Below are 19,226 nucleotides of genomic sequence, written 5' to 3'. Positions count from 1 at the left end.
AATTGTTGGTACAATGGGCTGTGGTCTTTGGTCATGGGTTTTGGTACAATGGGCTGTACATGTAGTCCTAGGTCCTGGTTTGGTACAAATTGGGCTGTAGTCAATGGCTGGTACAATGGGCTGTAGTCAATGGTTGGTACAATGGGCTGTAGTCAATGGCTGGTACAATGGGCTGTAGTCAATGGTTGGTACAATGGGCTGTAGTCAATGGTTGGTACAATGGGCTGTAGTCAATGGTTGGTACAATGGGCTGTAGTCAATGGCTGGTACAATGGGCTGTAGTCAATGGTTGGTACAATGGGCTCTAGTCAATGGTTGGTACAATGGGCTCTAGTCAATGGTTGGTACAATGGGCTGTAGTCCTGGGTTGGTACAATGGGCTGTATTCAATGGTTGGTACAATGGGCTGTAGTCAATGGCTGGTACAATGGGCTGTAGTCAATGGTTGGTACAATGGGCTGTAGTCAATGGCTGGTACAATGGGCTCTAGTCAATGGTTGGTACAATGGGCTGTAGTCCTGGGTTGGTACAATGGGCTGTAGTCAATGGTTGGTACAATGGGCTCTAGTCAATGGTTGGTACAATGGGCTCAGTCCTGGGTTGGTACAATGGGCTGTAGTCAATGGTTGGTACAATGGACTGTAGTCCTGGTTTGGTACAATGACGCTGGGCTGTAGTCCTTGGGTCAATGGTTGGTACAATGGGCTGTAGTCAATGGTTGGTACAATGGGCTGTAGTCCTGGGTTGGTACAATGGCACTGGGCTGTAGTCCTGGGTCAATGGTTGGTACAATGGACTGTAGTCAATGGTCGGCACAATGGGCTGTAGTTCTGGGTTGGTACAATGACACTGGGCTGTAGTCCTTGGGTCAATGGTTGGTACAATGGGCTGTAGTCCTGGGTTGGTACAATGGGCTGTAGTCCTTGGGTCAATGGTTGGTACAATGGGCTGTAGTCCTGGGCCAATGGTTGGTACAATGGGCTGTAGTCCTGGGCCAATGGTTGGTACAATGGGCTGTAGTCCTGGGTTGGTACAATGGGCTGTGTTCCTGGGTTGGTACAATGGGCTGTAGTCAATGGTTGGTACAATGGGCTCTAGTCAATGGTTGGTACAATGGGCTCAGTCCTGGGTTGGTACAATGACACTGGGCTGTAGTCCTTGGGTCAATGGTTGGTACAATGGGCTGTAGTCAATGGTTGGTACAATGGGCTGTAGTCCTGGGTCAATGGTTGGTACAATGGACTGTAGTCAATGGTCGGTACAATGGACTGTCGTCTTGAGATATGAGTTTATGGGAGGGTTACTTGTTATAGAATATACACAGGGAAATCTGCATGGAGTCACACAGCTGTAATAAGTATGGGCTGGGTAAAGGGAGCTGTGTTTTGGTCCCAGACACTTGATCTGTGACCTATACAGTAGTATATTGTAAGTATTACATACATATGGTATGTCCCATCGGCCTACATAACACATTCTCACCAGACACACATGTGTCCTATCATACAGGTTGTGTGGCAGCCAACAGGACCATGTTGTTCTGTCAAGTAGCCTCTGAGTGTATCAAAGTGTATACTGATCATACTGAGGGGCTTGTAAAATTGGCATTTAGTTTTATTTGAACAGAATCTGTGTGAGTCAGTTGTCCATGTATTTTGGCAGAAACGCCTACACTGAATCATAAAGAGAAGACTATTGTATAGTATAAGATTAATTTATCAGAGGAATTCGTTTGAAATCTTTTGTTCATATCATATCATTCTGTTGATTATATGATAGAAACTCTTGTTTCAAATTAGCTAACAGAAATTTCTGGAAAGAACATTATTTTGAATGTTAAAAAAAAAGAATAAGAACAAATGAGATGTTCCATTGTTCATAAATATATCATTATCTTGTATGGTTAAGCTTACAACAATTTTCAAGAAAGTAAAATGTGTCATATTAGAATGACATGAATTATGTATAAAGTGAAAATAGATTAATTGAAAAATATTTGTAAATCTGTGTATTCAGTAAAAAGGATCTAGTGAATAGTCTTAAAGTTTAAGAATAAGCCATATTGGATTTAGTAGATCAAGAGTCACTTTGAATCAGACCTTTTTGCTATTTTTTTTTTAAGATATTGTGGCAGCTCACAGCTGTGCTGATTTGCTATCTACATAAACTGTTTAATTACTTATTCAATGATTGGTTGCCATGGTAATTGATTCCAACAAAAAGCAGTCATGATCAACTGATGTCTTGCTACAGATGTTGCACTACTGCTTGTGAAAAAAACATTCTTCTGAATCAGATGCATCCGATTTTTTTATCATCATTATGTTAGTGCAACTGGTTCAGGTGGCTGATGTTTTCATTCAGGGTCATTGGGTACTTTACCAAGACTGGAGTGCAACTTATTTGCTGTTTGTAGTCGTCTGTCAGTGATTATAAATATATTGTTATCTGAAAGATGCTACATCCCTCACAAATGGTAATGATGATCAAATTGAAAACAAGAGTAGGCTATTTGTTTAATAACAAAATTCACATTCTTTACACAATTTTGCACCTCTTTTTTTCTGTTGAATCTTAAAGAGAATGATTGTGTATTGTGTCTGTGTTTAAATTCTGTTGGCTTTCTAACAGGACAAGGGGCTGGTATTTGTAGCAGAGATAGGAACTAAGATTTGTAACAAGACTGAGAACTTACATTTGTAGCTAAGATTTGTAACAGGACTGAGAACTTACATATGTAGTAGGACTTGAAACTAAGATTTATAACAGGGCTGGGAACTGGGAATGATAAGAATCACTGCTGTATATTTATGGAAATTTGCTGTTCAATTCCTGCTTCCTGAAGGTTCCACTGTGTATGGGTTTGTAATTCTCAAAACTCAAAAATTTTACTGTGTTTTAGATTTATATCCTTTAGAGTAATGGTAACGAAAAGCTAGTAATTTATGTACTTCGGCATCATAGATTTGGTTCTAAATATTTCAATATGAAAGCTCTGCCATCTGGTATTCCCATCATAGGTGTAAGTTAGAGATTTCCTTCCGGAATCTTGTTCTCTTTGAAGAGATGGAACATGTCTGATGTCTTTAACAGACCCTGGCCAATGATGCTGAACAGCTCACTCCTAGCCAAACATACAAAGTCATTCTTAGGGAAACCAGATCATTATTTTGACTTTAAGCTAGCAATTCCTACAAAAATTTGCTACATGATGCTGTTTTCTTTGGCTTATCAAATGGTGTTTGGATGCAAACATTATCAGTTAGAATTGATGATAAAAATAAACTAGATAGAGTTAATCATTAATCATTGATAGGCATTCCTTCCTGTACAAGGTTTAGTAACTTCAGTTTTATTTTTAACCAGCATCGCCACTGTGAAAGACACACAAAATATTAGCACCTTAAATTAATGCAAATTAAGAGTTTTAAGCTGTCACATACAGCTGTTTTCTCCTAGGACTTGTCAATGATGTTAGGGACATCATACAGCTATTTTCTCCTTGTAGGACTTGTCAATGATGTTAGGGACATTATACAGCTGTTTCTCCTTGTAGGACTTGTCAATGATGTTAGGGACATCATACAGCTATTTCATCCTTCTAGGACTTGTCCATGATGTTAGGGACATCATACAGCTATTTCATCCTTCTAGGACTTGTCAATGATGTTAGGGACATCATACAGCTGTTTTCTCCTTCTAGGACTTGTCAGTGATGTTAGGGACATTATACAGCTGTTTTCTCCTTGTAGGACTTGTCAATGATGTTAGGGACATCATACAGCTATTTCATCCTTCTAGGACTTGTCAGTGATGTTAGGGACATCATACAGCTGTTTTCTCCTTCTAGGACTTGTCAGTGATGTTAGGGATATCATACAGCTGTTTTCTCCTTCTAGGACTTGTCAGTGATGTTAGGGACATCATACAACTGTTTTCTCCTTCTAGGACTTGTCAGTGATACTAATTAAGGGCCTAAAATGCATTGCAGCCAATTGTTTGAGACCATGGTGTCCCCAACAGTAGGCAATTAGAGATGTAGTAGATCGTCTATGGTAAATGATAAGTGAGCTGCCTGGTTCATTTTGTTTGAATTCTGTATCTTGTTTCAGCTGTTGGTGTACCTGTCAGTGATACAGAATATAAAACTGATGACTCAGCATTATTTGTGTGGCTGTTTCTATGTATTTAGCACACCTGTCATACACAGCCACTGTATCTATCTTTGTAGCAGCAGTAACTTCTCCAGTAATAAGCCCATCCATTTCTGATGTAGTGAAAATGATGACAAAAGTTATTCCGTTGTCCTTCAATAAGACCGCCCTCCTCCCCTTCCCCCACCCCACCCCACCCCCGCCAATACTGCCAACTTTTAGCGAAAGGTGGTGTATTGGCCCTCTGACTTTTTTACAGGGCAATAAAGCATAATTAATTTCTCCAGTTCCAATATGGTAGTTTGGGAATATTTTCATATGTGATTGGTTCATTTTGGACATACAATATGTATAAATATCTCATTAAAAAAAATCTTAATCAACAAATTAAATTGAAAAAAATTCTGATAAATCATATCTAAGAGTATATTAAAAATGCTTACTGGTATGTTGCAAAGGCTGTAAATCAAAATTGAGATGAAAAAAAACATGTGTGAGAGTATCGCATTGAAGTAGAACCTCTCCACTTATATCTTAATTGAGTGTATTAGACCAACAGGTGTGTGGAGTTAATTGTGATGCTTGGTTAGACAACTCCTTACACACCAATAACATCAGTACCTACATGTCTGATACAGCGTTAGTTTCTACCCTACAGCAGCCTGTGTCTGCCGAAATGGAGAAAAATCGTAATTTTTAATGAACATTGGGAAAATGTCCTACTTATTCCTTCCCTTTGGAAAATTAATGCACTTTTTTGCTTTGGGAGACAATGAAATTTCAGCTGTAAACCATGGCCAATACGGGGGTATTATTGTAAATTTAAATGAGCCAATTCCTAAGAGGGAGTTGGTTTCATTGGACTTATTCTGATGGTGATATGTGACAGGTTATGACTGCAGTGTCTGTATATAGTCTTAACATTTGGTCAAGCCTCTTTATGGACGTGTTGGTCAGTATTGGCGTACTGTCAATCAGTAAGATTTAGTGAATACTTTATTTCACGAACTTACCTCTTCAGACACATGATTTCACAAATGCTGATCTAGAAATGACGTTTAAATTCACGAATAATGAGCTTTTAGAGTCATACACTCTGTACCAGTAACCAGCCACTTGGCAGCCATTCTAAGGTGTTATTTTCATATAAATCATTACAAAGATCTTGAATATTTAAACCAAAAATACAAAAAACTTTGAAAAAAATTTAATTGAAATGATATATTGTTAATAAAGAACAGGTGTGGTCATTTGGGTTAAAAAGATGCTTTTGTTTAATTTGTATTCAGTTTATAGTTGGCAATATTTCAAACATTTATACTCTGTGTGGTATATCTGTCTGCAGACTTGCCTGCACTAGTTAAACATTAGTTGTAGTAAATTTGTGAAATACTGGCTTACACCATCTGTGTATGTAGTATGGCTAAGTATCAGTAAAACATATAGTATCATTTGATTTTGTAATTTCTCCCACCAAAGACAAGAAAAGTAGGTAGTTAAGATGGACAGTGTTATGTTTGCAGATAAGTTCAGGCTTACATAGATAAGAAAGGATCCCCCCCCCCCCAAATTACATATATCAGCTGGAACTACAGTCCAGCCCTCCACATGCAGGCTGAAGGGGTGGGTGGTCAAGGTGATGGGGAGAGGTCAGGGAATGACTGGTCAGACTGTGGGATTAGAGTCTGTGGGTCAGGTGGAGAGGGAGTCAGGCTATAAGTTCTTTGTTATCTCAAATTTCTACTAACATGATTTATCCTCAAACATTTGCCGGTCTCCATCCCCCTCCCCCTCTTCCTCCCCCTCCTCCTCCTCCTCCTCCTCCTCCTCAGTTTTCAAGTTCAGTATTAAAGTTTGGGAAATACTTACCTTTGAACCACTTTTAGCTTACTGTTTTAAAATTGATGATTTTGCAAAAATGAAGAAGTGGGATTAAATGTGTTCAGGAGCTTATCTGTGGATAAATACGATACTAAACTTGATATACAGACAATATATAAATGTCATGTAAGCAGGTTCCAGACAAGTACATTTGGCCATTCATAAACATTTAGAGCATTTCTGAATCACTTCTTCTCCCTGAACTAGATTGTGACCTTGATTTGATTGAGACCACTTATAAACTTTATAGTTTGCCCTGACTTTGGTTTGGAGTTCCCTACAGAGTAGATGGTGGGTAGGGTTTGTTTTCTTTCACTGTTGGATTCCAGTGTATTTAACATCAATGTTAATAACCAAATGTCTCCCTTCAAACAAACATTCAGGGGATCCTATTTCAGACCTGATCAGTTCCTTTATGTTGCCATGGTAACTGGTATATACTATCAGGCTTTCCTAATCTGCAGTTCTATAAACATTTCAGAGTTTTCTTCCAATATCTGAGATCTTGGTTATTACTGTTGAAATGAAACCCTATATTTAGACTTCATACAATTTCACCCAGGAATGACCTTGACCCTTGTTAAAAGTTCCATCAACCTATCACGATTTTATCTGGTTTCTATGGTTACTGTAAGTAAAACTACCATTTGACAAGCCACTAGCTATTCCTCATCACCTCTAGATCTCCATGGCATGTCAGTATTCTGATAGGTTTCTGTGAGTAGCCCCAATCTTAAGCCATTAAATTTAATTTTGGGGTCAAATTTTAAATATCTACAGACAGCAAAAGAAGTACGTTGCCGTTTACAAGCTATAAAAGATAGGGCGTATGAGTGAGTTTAGATATATACACAGTTCATACCTTGATAAAAAGTTGTGTAATCATAATTTATTAGGCTTCACTTTTCAATGGTGTTACTCTGGTTTATATCACAATTTTAACTGTGTGAAACATGCATCAAGAAAAACTTTTCTTCAGCAGAAAAAAAAAAGTTCATTGCTGAAATTTGTAAGTGATACAGTGTTCTAACATATATATATTTCAGGAGACATGTGTACATATTGTAGACAGTGATTTTTCTGCCTATATTTATATATACATATAGATCAAAATTTAAGCCCCATTCCAAGTGTTGTATATTAAATATTTCCCAATGAAGTCGTTAAAATTCAAAAATCTGGTGTGTTTCATGTCAGGCCAGGAAGTCCAACACCTTCTTTTCCCCATTTTCTCTCAAAATTTAATATTGTTTCACAAAGAAATCCAAATTACAGCCAGATGGCAACTTCACAAAAACACTGGTAGATGTATCGATAAAGAATGTCTATGACTGAATGGTACATAATGTATTGTTCGTATATTAAAAAAGTACAACAAAAATTTAACAATGTCTCCTATGACAGTTAGTAATATGCTGCAATCCAACCACACTCATTGGCGCTTCTGTCAGTAGAAGACAGTGAAATCCTGTCTGAATCTCATTGTGTTGGTTAACATTTTTTATTACAAGAGAAAAATTGAATATCTTTTTTTTGTGTGTTTCAGCAAAATTTAGATGAACCCCCACCGCGAGAATGTGGCTCTAACTGCAACTCGAATAATGGCTGTAAATGTATAGGCGAGAAAGGCAATCGGGTAAGTATTCCAAATAATGGCTGTAAATGTATAGGCGAGAAAGGAAATCGGGTAAGTATTCCAAATAATGGCTGTAAATGTATAGGCGAGAAAGGAAATCGGGTAAGTATTCCAAATAATGGCTGTAAATGTATAGGCGAGAAAGGAAATCGGGTAAGTATTCCAAATAATGGCTGTAAATGTATAGGCGAGAAAGGAAATCGGGTAAGTATTCCAAATAATGGCTGTAAATGTATAGGCGAGAAAGGCGATCGGGTAAGTATAGGCGAGAAAGGCGATCGGGTAAGTATTCCAAATAATGGCTGTAAATGTATAGGCAAGAAAGATCAGGTAACTTTTAATATTTTTTCTACAAGTCATAAGTCTTGGTTTTGAGAATTTTTCTCATAAATTCAATGTGGATGTTGCATAGAACTTGGAAAGTTAATACAAAAAGGAAATTTAGCTCATTGCAATGTTGAACTATTCTGCAATGGTATACAGTACAGATTGTCAGTGTAAGAGAATTATGGGGTTAAGGAGATATTGGCTTTGAGAGATTACGGGGTTTATATAAGTGTGGTTGGGGAGGGGGAGGATTTTCTGAGGGTACAGAACAGGAAGACACCACAGGAGTAAGACATTAGATAAGGGATTATGGATTCAGCAGGTTAAGTGAAGCATGTCCTTCACATAAATAAGCACCATATGTTTTATAGATCTGGGTTCCTGGACGAGGTTACTCACCTAACTGTACCAGCCATGGTCTTTGTGATACTTAAGATTATGAAAATCCGTCTTTTAGGAAAACTTATAGAATAGACAAAGAATACTTCTTATTAAAAGATAACCACTAAAATTGACATGGTTGTACGTTTTGATTTTTTTTTTTTTTTTTTTTTAATTTTCGACAGAATTGAACAATCAACAGGCCCAGGGATAATTAATTATAAGCCAGACCATTTTGTTCAGTCTGAAATGGAGTTTCTAACATGTGGAATGTCTGCTAATATAAATACTATCATATCATAAACCTTCAACAGTTGGTCAGTATGTATTTCATAAGAGACAGAGAGAGAACAACTTGATTTCTATTCAAATTAGTCTAATCATGTAACATAAAATTAACTGTGTTTTCTTAAATACTGTTTGATGTAGATTTGGCTGTGATTGAAATGGTCTGACCACATAAAGGGAAACAAGCGAGTTCTGACCAATCATAAAAATTACTGCATTTACTTCGATTCTGCATGGCATAGATTTTGTTAACCGATCTTATATGACTTGGCTGATTATTATACATAATGTTATTCTCAGTGGCCCAACGTACAAACTCTCAGCTAAAATTAAGGATTTGGACCATTAAACAGGACGATGAAGTTAGTTAGATTGTTAATTGACCTCATCAGAGGTTGAAATTTTTCTGTTGTGTCATCAATCAAAAAGTCATTAAGGTTTTATAATAAAAAGACAGTTCAAAAACTCAGTGAATTCAAATAATTGTTGTACTAATAGATACTACTATATCTGCGGAGAACCACACAATTATAATAATTGTTTTACTAAACGATACTACTATATAAACGTTCTAAATATTTCATTTAATCTGTGAAGAGCCACACAATTAAAAGAGTATAACTATAAATGAAAAACACATTCTTCAGTATACTTAACATTTCCGAGTTATTTCTTTTCAGTGTTTTGTGTGCTAAATATTGGACATGGTCGGACAATGCCAAGGGGAAATAATTCAACTAGCATGACTGGTCAATACAATTTTTAGGCTACCAGAAAGTGTGAAAACGTGTGATTTTGTGCAATATACATTTCATAAAAATTTATATTCCCAGCAAAATCTGTTAAAATGAAATGAAATATGTAAATATGTAGGTTGATCCTTATCTGGTACCTGGAGTGGAGTAAATGTGTTCCATGATTTCTTATTAGGGCAGTAGAGCAAATGGGGCTATTCACTTCTAGAGGTCACAGAGTGCACTTAAAGTAATCGTAATTTGAAAAAAAATTCCTATTATATAAAAAAATTATGGTAAAAAAGTCAGTCTTCAAAGAAATTTTACTGAATCATATATATATATATATATATATAAGGAACAGGGAAGTAATAGCCATAATGTATATTTAATTATAACTTAGGGTCCATCAGTCGGTCAGTCATTGACCCCTGATTTAGCACATTCTCCAGGCTGATATAGTGGCACTGGGTTACGGTGGGCAGAACTCCTCCAATTATCACACATGTGAGAGGATTAACACTGGCAGCTATTGTACATGTAGATTGTAGATCTAATAAGTCTACTCTGTATTTCATGTTGTTATTGACTATCAAAAAGTATTATTAGGTAAAGAATGGAGAAGTTTAAGTCAAAGATTGATTAAAATGTTGAAACAAAAAATATCATAAATTTAATTACTGAAAATAGGATTATTTTTGTGTACAAAATTTTAGTGAATAACTTTATTGAAAGAAAAGTACAGTGATGAACACACAACTCCATTAAATGCAGTCATAATTTAGAGGAAATTACAAGAGTTCAAAAAATAAGTGATTTTTACTGAAATATCAATTTTTGTCTTCTTTGCTGATATAGCAAATTAAGTCCTGAAACCTGATAACAAAAGATCAGGAAATTTTGATGATTCTGATGTTTTGATTGTAAGAAGAACTGATTCACAATACAACATTTCTGGTAGATATGATATTATATCCCCTTAAATGAAGATATTTAATTATATATTTTAATTTGGTATAAAGTATATCTATATCAGCATCTCCAAACAATGAAAATGTTTATGATAGGTCATATTGAGTTACCATGACGATACATCCTCCAGGCTATTGCCATTGGAGATTTTGAATAGGGACTTTGTAGGAAAAATGAAGTCCTTATATATAATGTCAGACCCTTATTACAGAATTAGAATCAAATAGCAAATTACAATTGTATATATCTATACATACATGTCTCTAACATGTATACATTCCGTAATGCCTGCTATTTTTCATCATTACAGGGTATCCATGGTGATATTGGTCCTCGGGGTCCCCAAGGTAACCAAGGCTATGCTGGCGTGGAAGGACTGCCTGGCCCCAAGGGAGATAGGGGAGAGACAGGTAGACAGGGATCTGCTGGTTTGAAAGGAAACAGAGTGAGTTACTTCCCTTTATTTATTGATTTATTAATTAAGTCCCCTTAATTTGTTTCAGCAACAAAATTTTATCAAAAATTAATGAGAGAATTTGTTTTTTCTGTGTAATTAAGGATAGCCTGCTGTCTTGTGTTTATGTATCTATATATTTTGTTAAGCATTCATAACATGAAACAAGTTAGTATAAAACACTTGATTTGTATTTCATACTTCAAATTGTCCTTTGTATCTCCTAATCTTCTCGTTGTCTTCCTTCACAGGGAAAGATGGGTATGCCTGGATTCCCAGGTATCAACGGAATTCCTGTAAGTTTATACCATTGTATTTTATGTTTAGTTAAAAGTTTAAAATTTGTATGTTTTCATCTCTGATAATACTTTTATAGAAATTACACACTTGACATGTTTTAAATATACATAATCTAACAGACCTTTAGCTACACTGAATAGCTATATATACATTGGATATTATAGTAATGTGGCCACCAAACTGTGTTGGTTGTCATAGCAATGTGGTCACCTAATTGTGTTGGTTGTCATGGCAATGTGGTCAACAAATTGTTTGATGAAAAAACATTGTGACCACTAAATTATGTTGTATATCATAGCAATGTGGCCACCAAATTGTGTTGGTTGTCATGGCTATGTGGTCAACAAATTGTTTGATGAAAAAACATCGTGACCACTAAATTATGTTGTATATCATAGCAATGTGGCCACCAAATTGTGTTTGATACAGTAAGCATTATAACTCATTAATACTTGGAATAAATACGTTCAAGTTTCACTGAGCACAGGGTTTTGTATTCTGCTCCATTCTATTTCACTATCAGCTCAGTTTTAATACAGTTGGTTATCTGAGATGATGTTCTAAATCCATCATTGCTATTTTTTTTTGTTGTACAGGGTATCCCTGGGCCAATGGGACCACGTGGAGCCCCGGGCATGGACGGATGTAACGGTACACAGGTAAGAGGGAAAACACACCTTCCGTAATATGAACTAGCATCAAGGCTGTGATAGCTCTATCAGATAGAACATCAGTCTACCTGACATCAGGTAAACTTAAAGATCTGATATATAGAGTTTGACACTCCCAGTGGTGGCAGTTTGTGTTTCTAGGGATGCTGAGAAAGTTGTGTCCTTTGGGGAAAACATTAACTTCATCATAAAAGCCCCTGATGGCTCGCGACGGGCATCTCATATGTTGTTAAGTATATTAGCCACCAGCTACTACAAATGGACCCTGCTACAAAATAATCATGCCTTTCTGTAAATGCTTGCTTTAATTTCTTTAAATCAGAAATATAGGACTTCAGTAATAGAAAAGAATTGGAATAAATAAATGCTTTCAATGAAAATCAGGTATTTTAACATAGGACATGAGGAAGCAGGAAGTTTGTATGTATGGCTGTTCCAAATTCATGCCATGTTGTAGGCTTGATATAGGCCAAACTCTTAAAATATACACCTGATATTTGGCTAGAGCCCATCTTGACCCTTAAGTTAAAACTGTTTAAGATGTTCCTTCAATCAGCTGAGGCTGCAGCATCCCTTTAGTGTAGGGATGTTGACATAGTGGGCAGATGGCACAGACAAGTCTACGGATTGCTTGTTTAAACTAGTGTGGAGGTTTATATACAGACCATGCCCTACTGTAAACTACCTTAAATACTGCTGATTCAGCAGAATCTATCATTTTCACTGACTCAGGAATAACAAGAACTCCTGTTTGATTCTGACTCAGAAAGATCGAGTACGGTAGTTGGTTAAGGTGATGTTGCCGCCATTTTCTTGTGTTAGAAAAAATCATTTGATTTTTATTGTCAGATTTTCTAAAAACTACACATTTGTAATGAAATAAAAAAAATTATGAATTTATCTAAAATTCAAATTTCATTCTCTATCTAAATGTTTTAAAGAAATAGTGTGGACAATGTACTGTTCGCTTTAAATTTATATAACTTTTGTACAAAAAGTACAAAATAATCAAAATTTCGTCAGTGAAAGTTTTCAGTAATAGTTATATTGCCCAAAGAATATGTTTAGTCTGAAAAAAAAATTCACCAAACTTAGCTGTTTCAGTATTTTGATTATGAAACACTTTCAACCATGATGCTTTGAGAAGAAACAAATTTGGAGTAACCCCACTTGTAGATATATCAATGATGCTCAGTAATTTAACCCCTGATCTTGGTACCATCAGCTGATCGTTAGCTAAGTAAATATTCCAGCTGGGTGGATGTGGATAGTAGATAAGTACTGGCATGTGTAGTGATTGGTCCCCAGATAAGCTGTTACTATGCACCCAGGTTCTTATGACACCCAGATTACTTAACAACCCTTCTTAGGGGCTAACAAAGGGGGCAGTAACATGTGGAAATGGGCACATTGAGGGACCATGCAAGTGGCAAAAAGAAATTGAAAAGAAAAAAAAATTATATCAGAGGTCAATTTTGAAACAAAAATATTTTCAATCAACATTATTGAAGCTTTGCTGTGAAGTATGTCTGGTTCTGCAGCAACAGGTTGGTGCGACAGATGACTATCTATCTGTCGTAATGGAATTCCTTGTTGTGCCCTCTGCAGACTGCAGTCTGTCTGTTCTGGCTAAGTACATAAAGTAGGTTCAGAGATCAGAGTTTTTGGTGATTTCACAGGTTTCTGAGATTTTACAGTATAAAACATCTGTTTGCTATTTTATCAGCAAATTAAAAAAATGTGTGTTGTTGTCAAAGTTTTTCTGATTCCATTGAACTTGTAAAAAATAGTTGATACATGTTTTTAAAAAAATCAAATATTGTTTTATGATCGGAAATTGTTTAGTATTTATCTTGTAAAAAGAAGTTTATTTTATAAAGATTATTATTATTCATAAAGATTATTATTTTCATATAGATTATTATCATTTTTGTAAAGATTTTTTTTATCATATAAAGATTATTATTTTACAAAGATTATAAATGACACTTTTCATGTTCACTCATCAGTTGATTATTTTGGAAGTGTCTAATTTATAGATAATTATCCATCTATTTCGAAATGTTTGACATTTTTTCACCATAATTAAATCAATGATAAATTTATTGTTTAATAGAAGTTTAAAGGCCATTACAGTCTTTTCTACAAGGGTTTGAGAAAATTCTCCTTGCTGGTCATTGCTAGCCTGCTCAGTCTTTTATCAAACGCTTCTTTTAACACATGATAAAACTGCAATGCACAAGATATCGTGATTCACCTACGCTTTGTGTGGGTTTCATAGTAGAGTTTAAAACGAACCCAAAAGCTCCAGATCAAAGTTGTGTGAAAGCAAGGAAAGTAATTTTTTTCTTTTGAACCTTTTGAAACCTGAATATTGTGATCTTGGATTCAGAAACCTTTCATATTTCTGTAAGGTTTCATTCTGTCAACTTCAATGTCCTTATGACCTTTCTTTTAATGTGTTTGGTCTGACAAGTTTTCTGTACCTTGGACGCTGTGACCTTAAATACTTGTGACTTTGGATACTGTGACCTTAGATACTGTTACTTGGATACTGTGACCTTAGATACAGTTACTTGGATACTGTGACCTTAGATACTATGACTTTGGATACTGTGACCTTAGATACTGTTACTTGGATACTGTGACCTTAGATACAGTTACTTGGATACTGTGACCTTAGATACTATGACTTCGGATACTGTGACCTTAGATACAGTTACTTGGATACTGTGACCTTAGATACTGTTGCCTAATATACAGTGACTTTGGATACTGTAACCCAGGATACTGTGACCTTATATACTGTGACCTTATAGACTATGATCTTGGATACTGTGACCTTATATACTGTAACCTTAGATACTGTGACCATAGATACCGTGGTCATGTATACTGTGACCTTAGATAATGTGACCTTGGAGAGTTTTTGTATATATCATATATATGTATACAGGGAGAGTCTGGACTGCCAGGTTTGCCCGGAAGCACAGGTCCAGTTGGACCCCCAGGATTCCCTGGTGGAAAGGGGCAGAAGGGTGAAGCATCATTAGAAGGATTCGGACAGAGAGGACAAAAGGTGTGTAATAGATATCTAGTGATATTATCTAATATGTGTCCTGTCAAGGTCATGTGAGGGTCATTGAGAAGTAAATTCTAATCCATATGAAATTACATGCTATAGAAAATTATTATGTGTATTCAGAACCCCAAAAATATGTGTATGATATCACCAATGATAAATGTCAAACAGATTACAAATGTAACACTAGTAGATGTGTAAACATTGTAATAATACTGATAATCACTAGTTTATTGCTATTTAATAATGATATCAAACATATTTTTTGCCATATGATAGGGAGAACCAGGACGAGAAGGATTCCCAGGAAATCAGGTATGCTGATATTATTACTTTTTGATTGGCACGAAGGTCAAGGTCAAGTTTTCTAAATGGTCTTCTTTCATTTAAAATATGTGATTCTCAGAAGTTTTTTTATGTTTTTTTGTCAACCCATTTTTTCTTGAAAAGTAATAACCTAATTGGCTATTTCATTTTTACCATTTATTTATTGCAACATGCTGCATAAATTGAGAGTATTGATAAGACATCCTTAACTATAACACAATAAAAGTATAATTACATGACATATCTAAGAGTTATCTCTAAAGAACAATTTGAACATATTTTGATTCAGTATTTAATGTCACTTGATCAACATGGTTTGTCTTATACCAATTTGTTAATACTGAAAATCTCTTTTTTTCAATCAGAAGTGCAACAAAACATAGAGCTTATATTTTGCATATTTTAAAGTGCAACATTGCATATTATAAAGTGCAAAGAAATCATGGAGCTTATATTTTGCATATTTTAAAGTGTAACAAAATCATGGAGCTTATATTTTACATATTTTAAAGTCTTTCTTTTTTTTCTAAAGTGAGAACATATTTCAATTTCTAGATATTTATCATGGTACTAAGTGTTTCAGGATGAACTACTATGTCTGCCACTCAGGTGAACACTAGTTTATTGTAATATACTGTTGTATTACTCAGGGTACTCCGGGAGAGGATGGATCATCCGGACCAAAAGGAATTGATGGTCGTGATGGTCAATCGGTCAGTATAAATCTGCCACTGAATTTGTCAGTGCTGTGTCTTATTCTATTCCAACTGATTTGAATCATTCAAAGTATTAGAGACACTGTTAGCTAGTAAAGACTAATAAATCTTTTCTCCTAAAGGATACCGCTCATACCTGTGAACTAGTAATCATGCGCTTTGATACATATGTACCTTCCATCCTAAAGAGTTCTAATCATACCTGTTAACTCATAAATCATGCGCTTTGATACATATGTACCTTCCATCCTAAAGATTTCTAATCATACCTATTAACTAATAAATAATGCACTCTGTAACATATGTACCTTCCATCCTAAAGAGTTCTGATAATACCTGTTAACTCATAAATCATGCGCTTTGATACATATGTACCTTCCATCCTAAAGATTTCTAATCATACCTATTAACTAATAAATAATACACTCTGTAACATATGTACCTTCCATCCTAAAGAGTTCTGATAATACCTGTTAACTAATAAATAATGCACTCTGTAACATATGTACCTTCCATCCTAAAGAGTTCTGATATTGATTATATCTGTTTAATATCAGTCATGTATAGTTATACTTGATACAATATTGTTGAATTTATCCTAGCAAGGGAGACAACTGTTACCAAAAGCATAAAGTGTTAATAAGAGGGCATATAGCTAAAATATACCATGGTCAGATAGGTAATGAGGTCAAGGTCTCAAGTGACCTTGAAATTCAAATCATCTTTTGTCCTCCATGCTTCATCCGTCATCCATCGTCCATCTGTGAACAATTTACATTTCCAACTTTTTCTCAATAGCCAAGAAGCTCAGGGTCATAATATTGGACCAATGACAAGCTAGGATGAAAGGCTCCAAGTTTGTTCAAATAAAATGACCTTGACTTACCTTCAAGGTCACAGAGCTACGACGTGTTTAATGTTGGTTTAAAAGCAAAACACCATCTATCAGTGTTACACATCGGAACTAAGGTGACCATTGAACCCCATGGGCCTCTTGTTCTTATGTAAGCTACATATTATAACTTACACCCAGATTTAAATCTCTACACAGGGTTTACCAGGTTTACCAGGAGCTAAGGGAGAGAAAGGAAACCCAGGCATTGTTTTCAATGGTATCAAAGGAGACAGGGGTATAAGAGGAATCCCAGGACCTCCAGGTATTCCCGGTGACAGCAGGGAACCATTGGAAGGTCCCAAGGGCACCAACATTGGACCCAAAGGTGATCGTGGATTGAATGGACGGGATGTGAGTATACAAAAATGCAGTGGAAGAATATACAATATTAGTGTTGTAGTTAGGAGTAGTAGAAATATAACATCAATAATTATCAGGTTATTATATTGGCTGTAGAATATAAATGTCTTTGATTCTTAATATCAATAATACTAATTTTCAATGCATCGCTGAGACATTTTAATACAACAGGCCCCAATTTCGACATAGTTTCTTAAGTTATTGAAATTCTTAACTTCATATTTTCCATAGAAAGCATGACAGAATTGAAGAAATTGAAGGAAAAGATCTTACCTTAGGGACCTTCCTTAAGTTCTGTAATGCTTCTCTGTGGGAAAATTGAAGTAAAGGGATTCCCTTATGTTTAGGAACATTGATGAATATGGTAATTTGTTCAAAGCAATGGTTGCATTGATTGATTGATTGATTGATTTTTTTAGGGATATGATAATAAAAGTACAAACTGTATGAACAGAAGTTTTTTACAAGTTATTGCTCTCTTCTTTTCTAAAATTATACTTTGTGTTTTATCTTCTTTCCTATTATTTGAAAATCTTAACAATCTATTTAGGGTGAACCAGGAGCTGAAGGACCAAAGGGCTACAAAGGCGCACCTGGACGTGATGTAAGTTACATAGATAATTACCTGGTGTACACCTCAACAAGAATTCACTATAAACTGCTTTTCTGTTTAACCCTTTGCCACATGTAAGCGCCTCTGGACGCCTTTACCCCTTGCCACATGTAAGCGCTTCTCGACGCCTTTGCATTATCTCCATGTAAGCGCTTCTCGACGCCTCTACGTTATCTCAATGTAAGCGCCTCTCGACGCCATGCCGGTTCGGTAAACTTAGACATGGAAAATCCCGTGATTGAGAGCGACACCTATCTGGAAATCCCTGATACTATTTTAAGAAGAAATCAATGCATCGACCAATCAGATTTGTACACGTCATTCATACGAAAGTTTTTGAATAAATTAACCTAGAAAGTGTGAGTCATGAGTGTAGAAAAGTGTGACAACAACGAGGCGTGATGGCGGCTGTGGCTACGATTTTGCGCGACGTTTTTGACGACGATGATGATAATTTAGAGTTTGATGGCTTTGGACCTGAATACATTGAGTCAGATATTGATCTTAACGATGTTCTAAATGAACTGTCAACAGATAACGAGTCCGAAAATGAGGACGAACGGCGACTAGTTGTACTGCCGCCATTAGGTAATGTTGACCGAGATTTTCCGCCGATCACAGTAAATGATTTTGTTAGGGAAACGGGGCCAGTACTTCCAGAAACTTTTGATATTGATACTGCAAGTCCCATTGATTATTTCTACCTTTTCTTCAATGAGAATCAGTTTTCCACCATAGCTCGACACACTAATAACTACGCTCGCTGGCATTTGAAAAACGAAGGTAGATTTGACCCAAAATGGTCAGATACACATTCCTTCGTCGCGACATCGGATATAAAATATTCTAGGCTTAAGCCTGAACTGTTGAAATATTCTTGTGAAAACTTTGAAAATTCAGTTTGTTTCATTTGGGAATTAATGTTGAATCATTTCATGTACAGGAATTCAATGAATTATAAATTACATTGTCAAAATATTTTGAAATTTGTCTGTTCTGTTTGTATACAGCTGATTTCGTGGTTATGTGTTGTTGGTTTTATAAAGAAAATAGCACAGAATTAAAATTTAAGAAATTCTGAACATAATTCTAACTTACTAAAAATGTCTAAAACAACTATTCTAGCATATAAATATATATGTGTTGATATGTAATGAATTTTTCATTTTTCGTTGACATATATGTTGACAGGGTATGAAGGGAATGATCGGCATGAAAGGAGAGAAGGGTATTCCAGGAATCGCTGGACCTAGGGTAGGTATCTCAGTCTTAATATTCTACACAAAACACTTTCAAATCACTCGCCTTAAGTAGATATTTCTTAATATTCTACACAAAACACTTTCAAATCACCGCCTTAACTAGATATTTCTTAATATTCTACACAAAACACTTTCAAATCACCGTCTTAAGTAGATATTTCTTAATATTCTAC

At 35.7% G+C, this 19,226-nt stretch overlaps 1 protein-coding gene across 2 annotated transcripts in view; it reads left to right on the top strand.

Moving 5' to 3' along the window:
- Positions 1 to 19,226, top strand: part of LOC117342126 (collagen alpha-2(IV) chain-like) — a 66,106-nt gene that overhangs the window by 25,700 nt on the left and 21,180 nt on the right. For both annotated transcript variants that reach the window (XM_033904136.1, XM_033904135.1), the window contains 10 exons: positions 7,582 to 7,671; positions 10,684 to 10,818; positions 11,079 to 11,123; positions 11,724 to 11,786; positions 14,755 to 14,877; positions 15,160 to 15,195; positions 15,858 to 15,920; positions 16,975 to 17,169; positions 17,729 to 17,782; positions 18,983 to 19,045. In XM_033904136.1, coding sequence (XP_033760027.1) covers positions 7,582 to 7,671; positions 10,684 to 10,818; positions 11,079 to 11,123; positions 11,724 to 11,786; positions 14,755 to 14,877; positions 15,160 to 15,195; positions 15,858 to 15,920; positions 16,975 to 17,169; positions 17,729 to 17,782; positions 18,983 to 19,045 — 867 coding nt within the window. The remainder of the gene's footprint in view (positions 1 to 7,581; positions 7,672 to 10,683; positions 10,819 to 11,078; positions 11,124 to 11,723; positions 11,787 to 14,754; positions 14,878 to 15,159; positions 15,196 to 15,857; positions 15,921 to 16,974; positions 17,170 to 17,728; positions 17,783 to 18,982; positions 19,046 to 19,226) is intronic.

The sequence above is a fragment of the Pecten maximus genome, chromosome 14 (assembly GCF_902652985.1).
Source record: "Pecten maximus chromosome 14, xPecMax1.1, whole genome shotgun sequence".
In the NCBI taxonomy this organism is placed as follows: Eukaryota; Metazoa; Mollusca; class Bivalvia; order Pectinida; family Pectinidae; genus Pecten; species Pecten maximus.
Note: the sequence above shows the minus strand (reverse complement) of the source record. Positions and strands in the feature narration are given on the sequence as shown.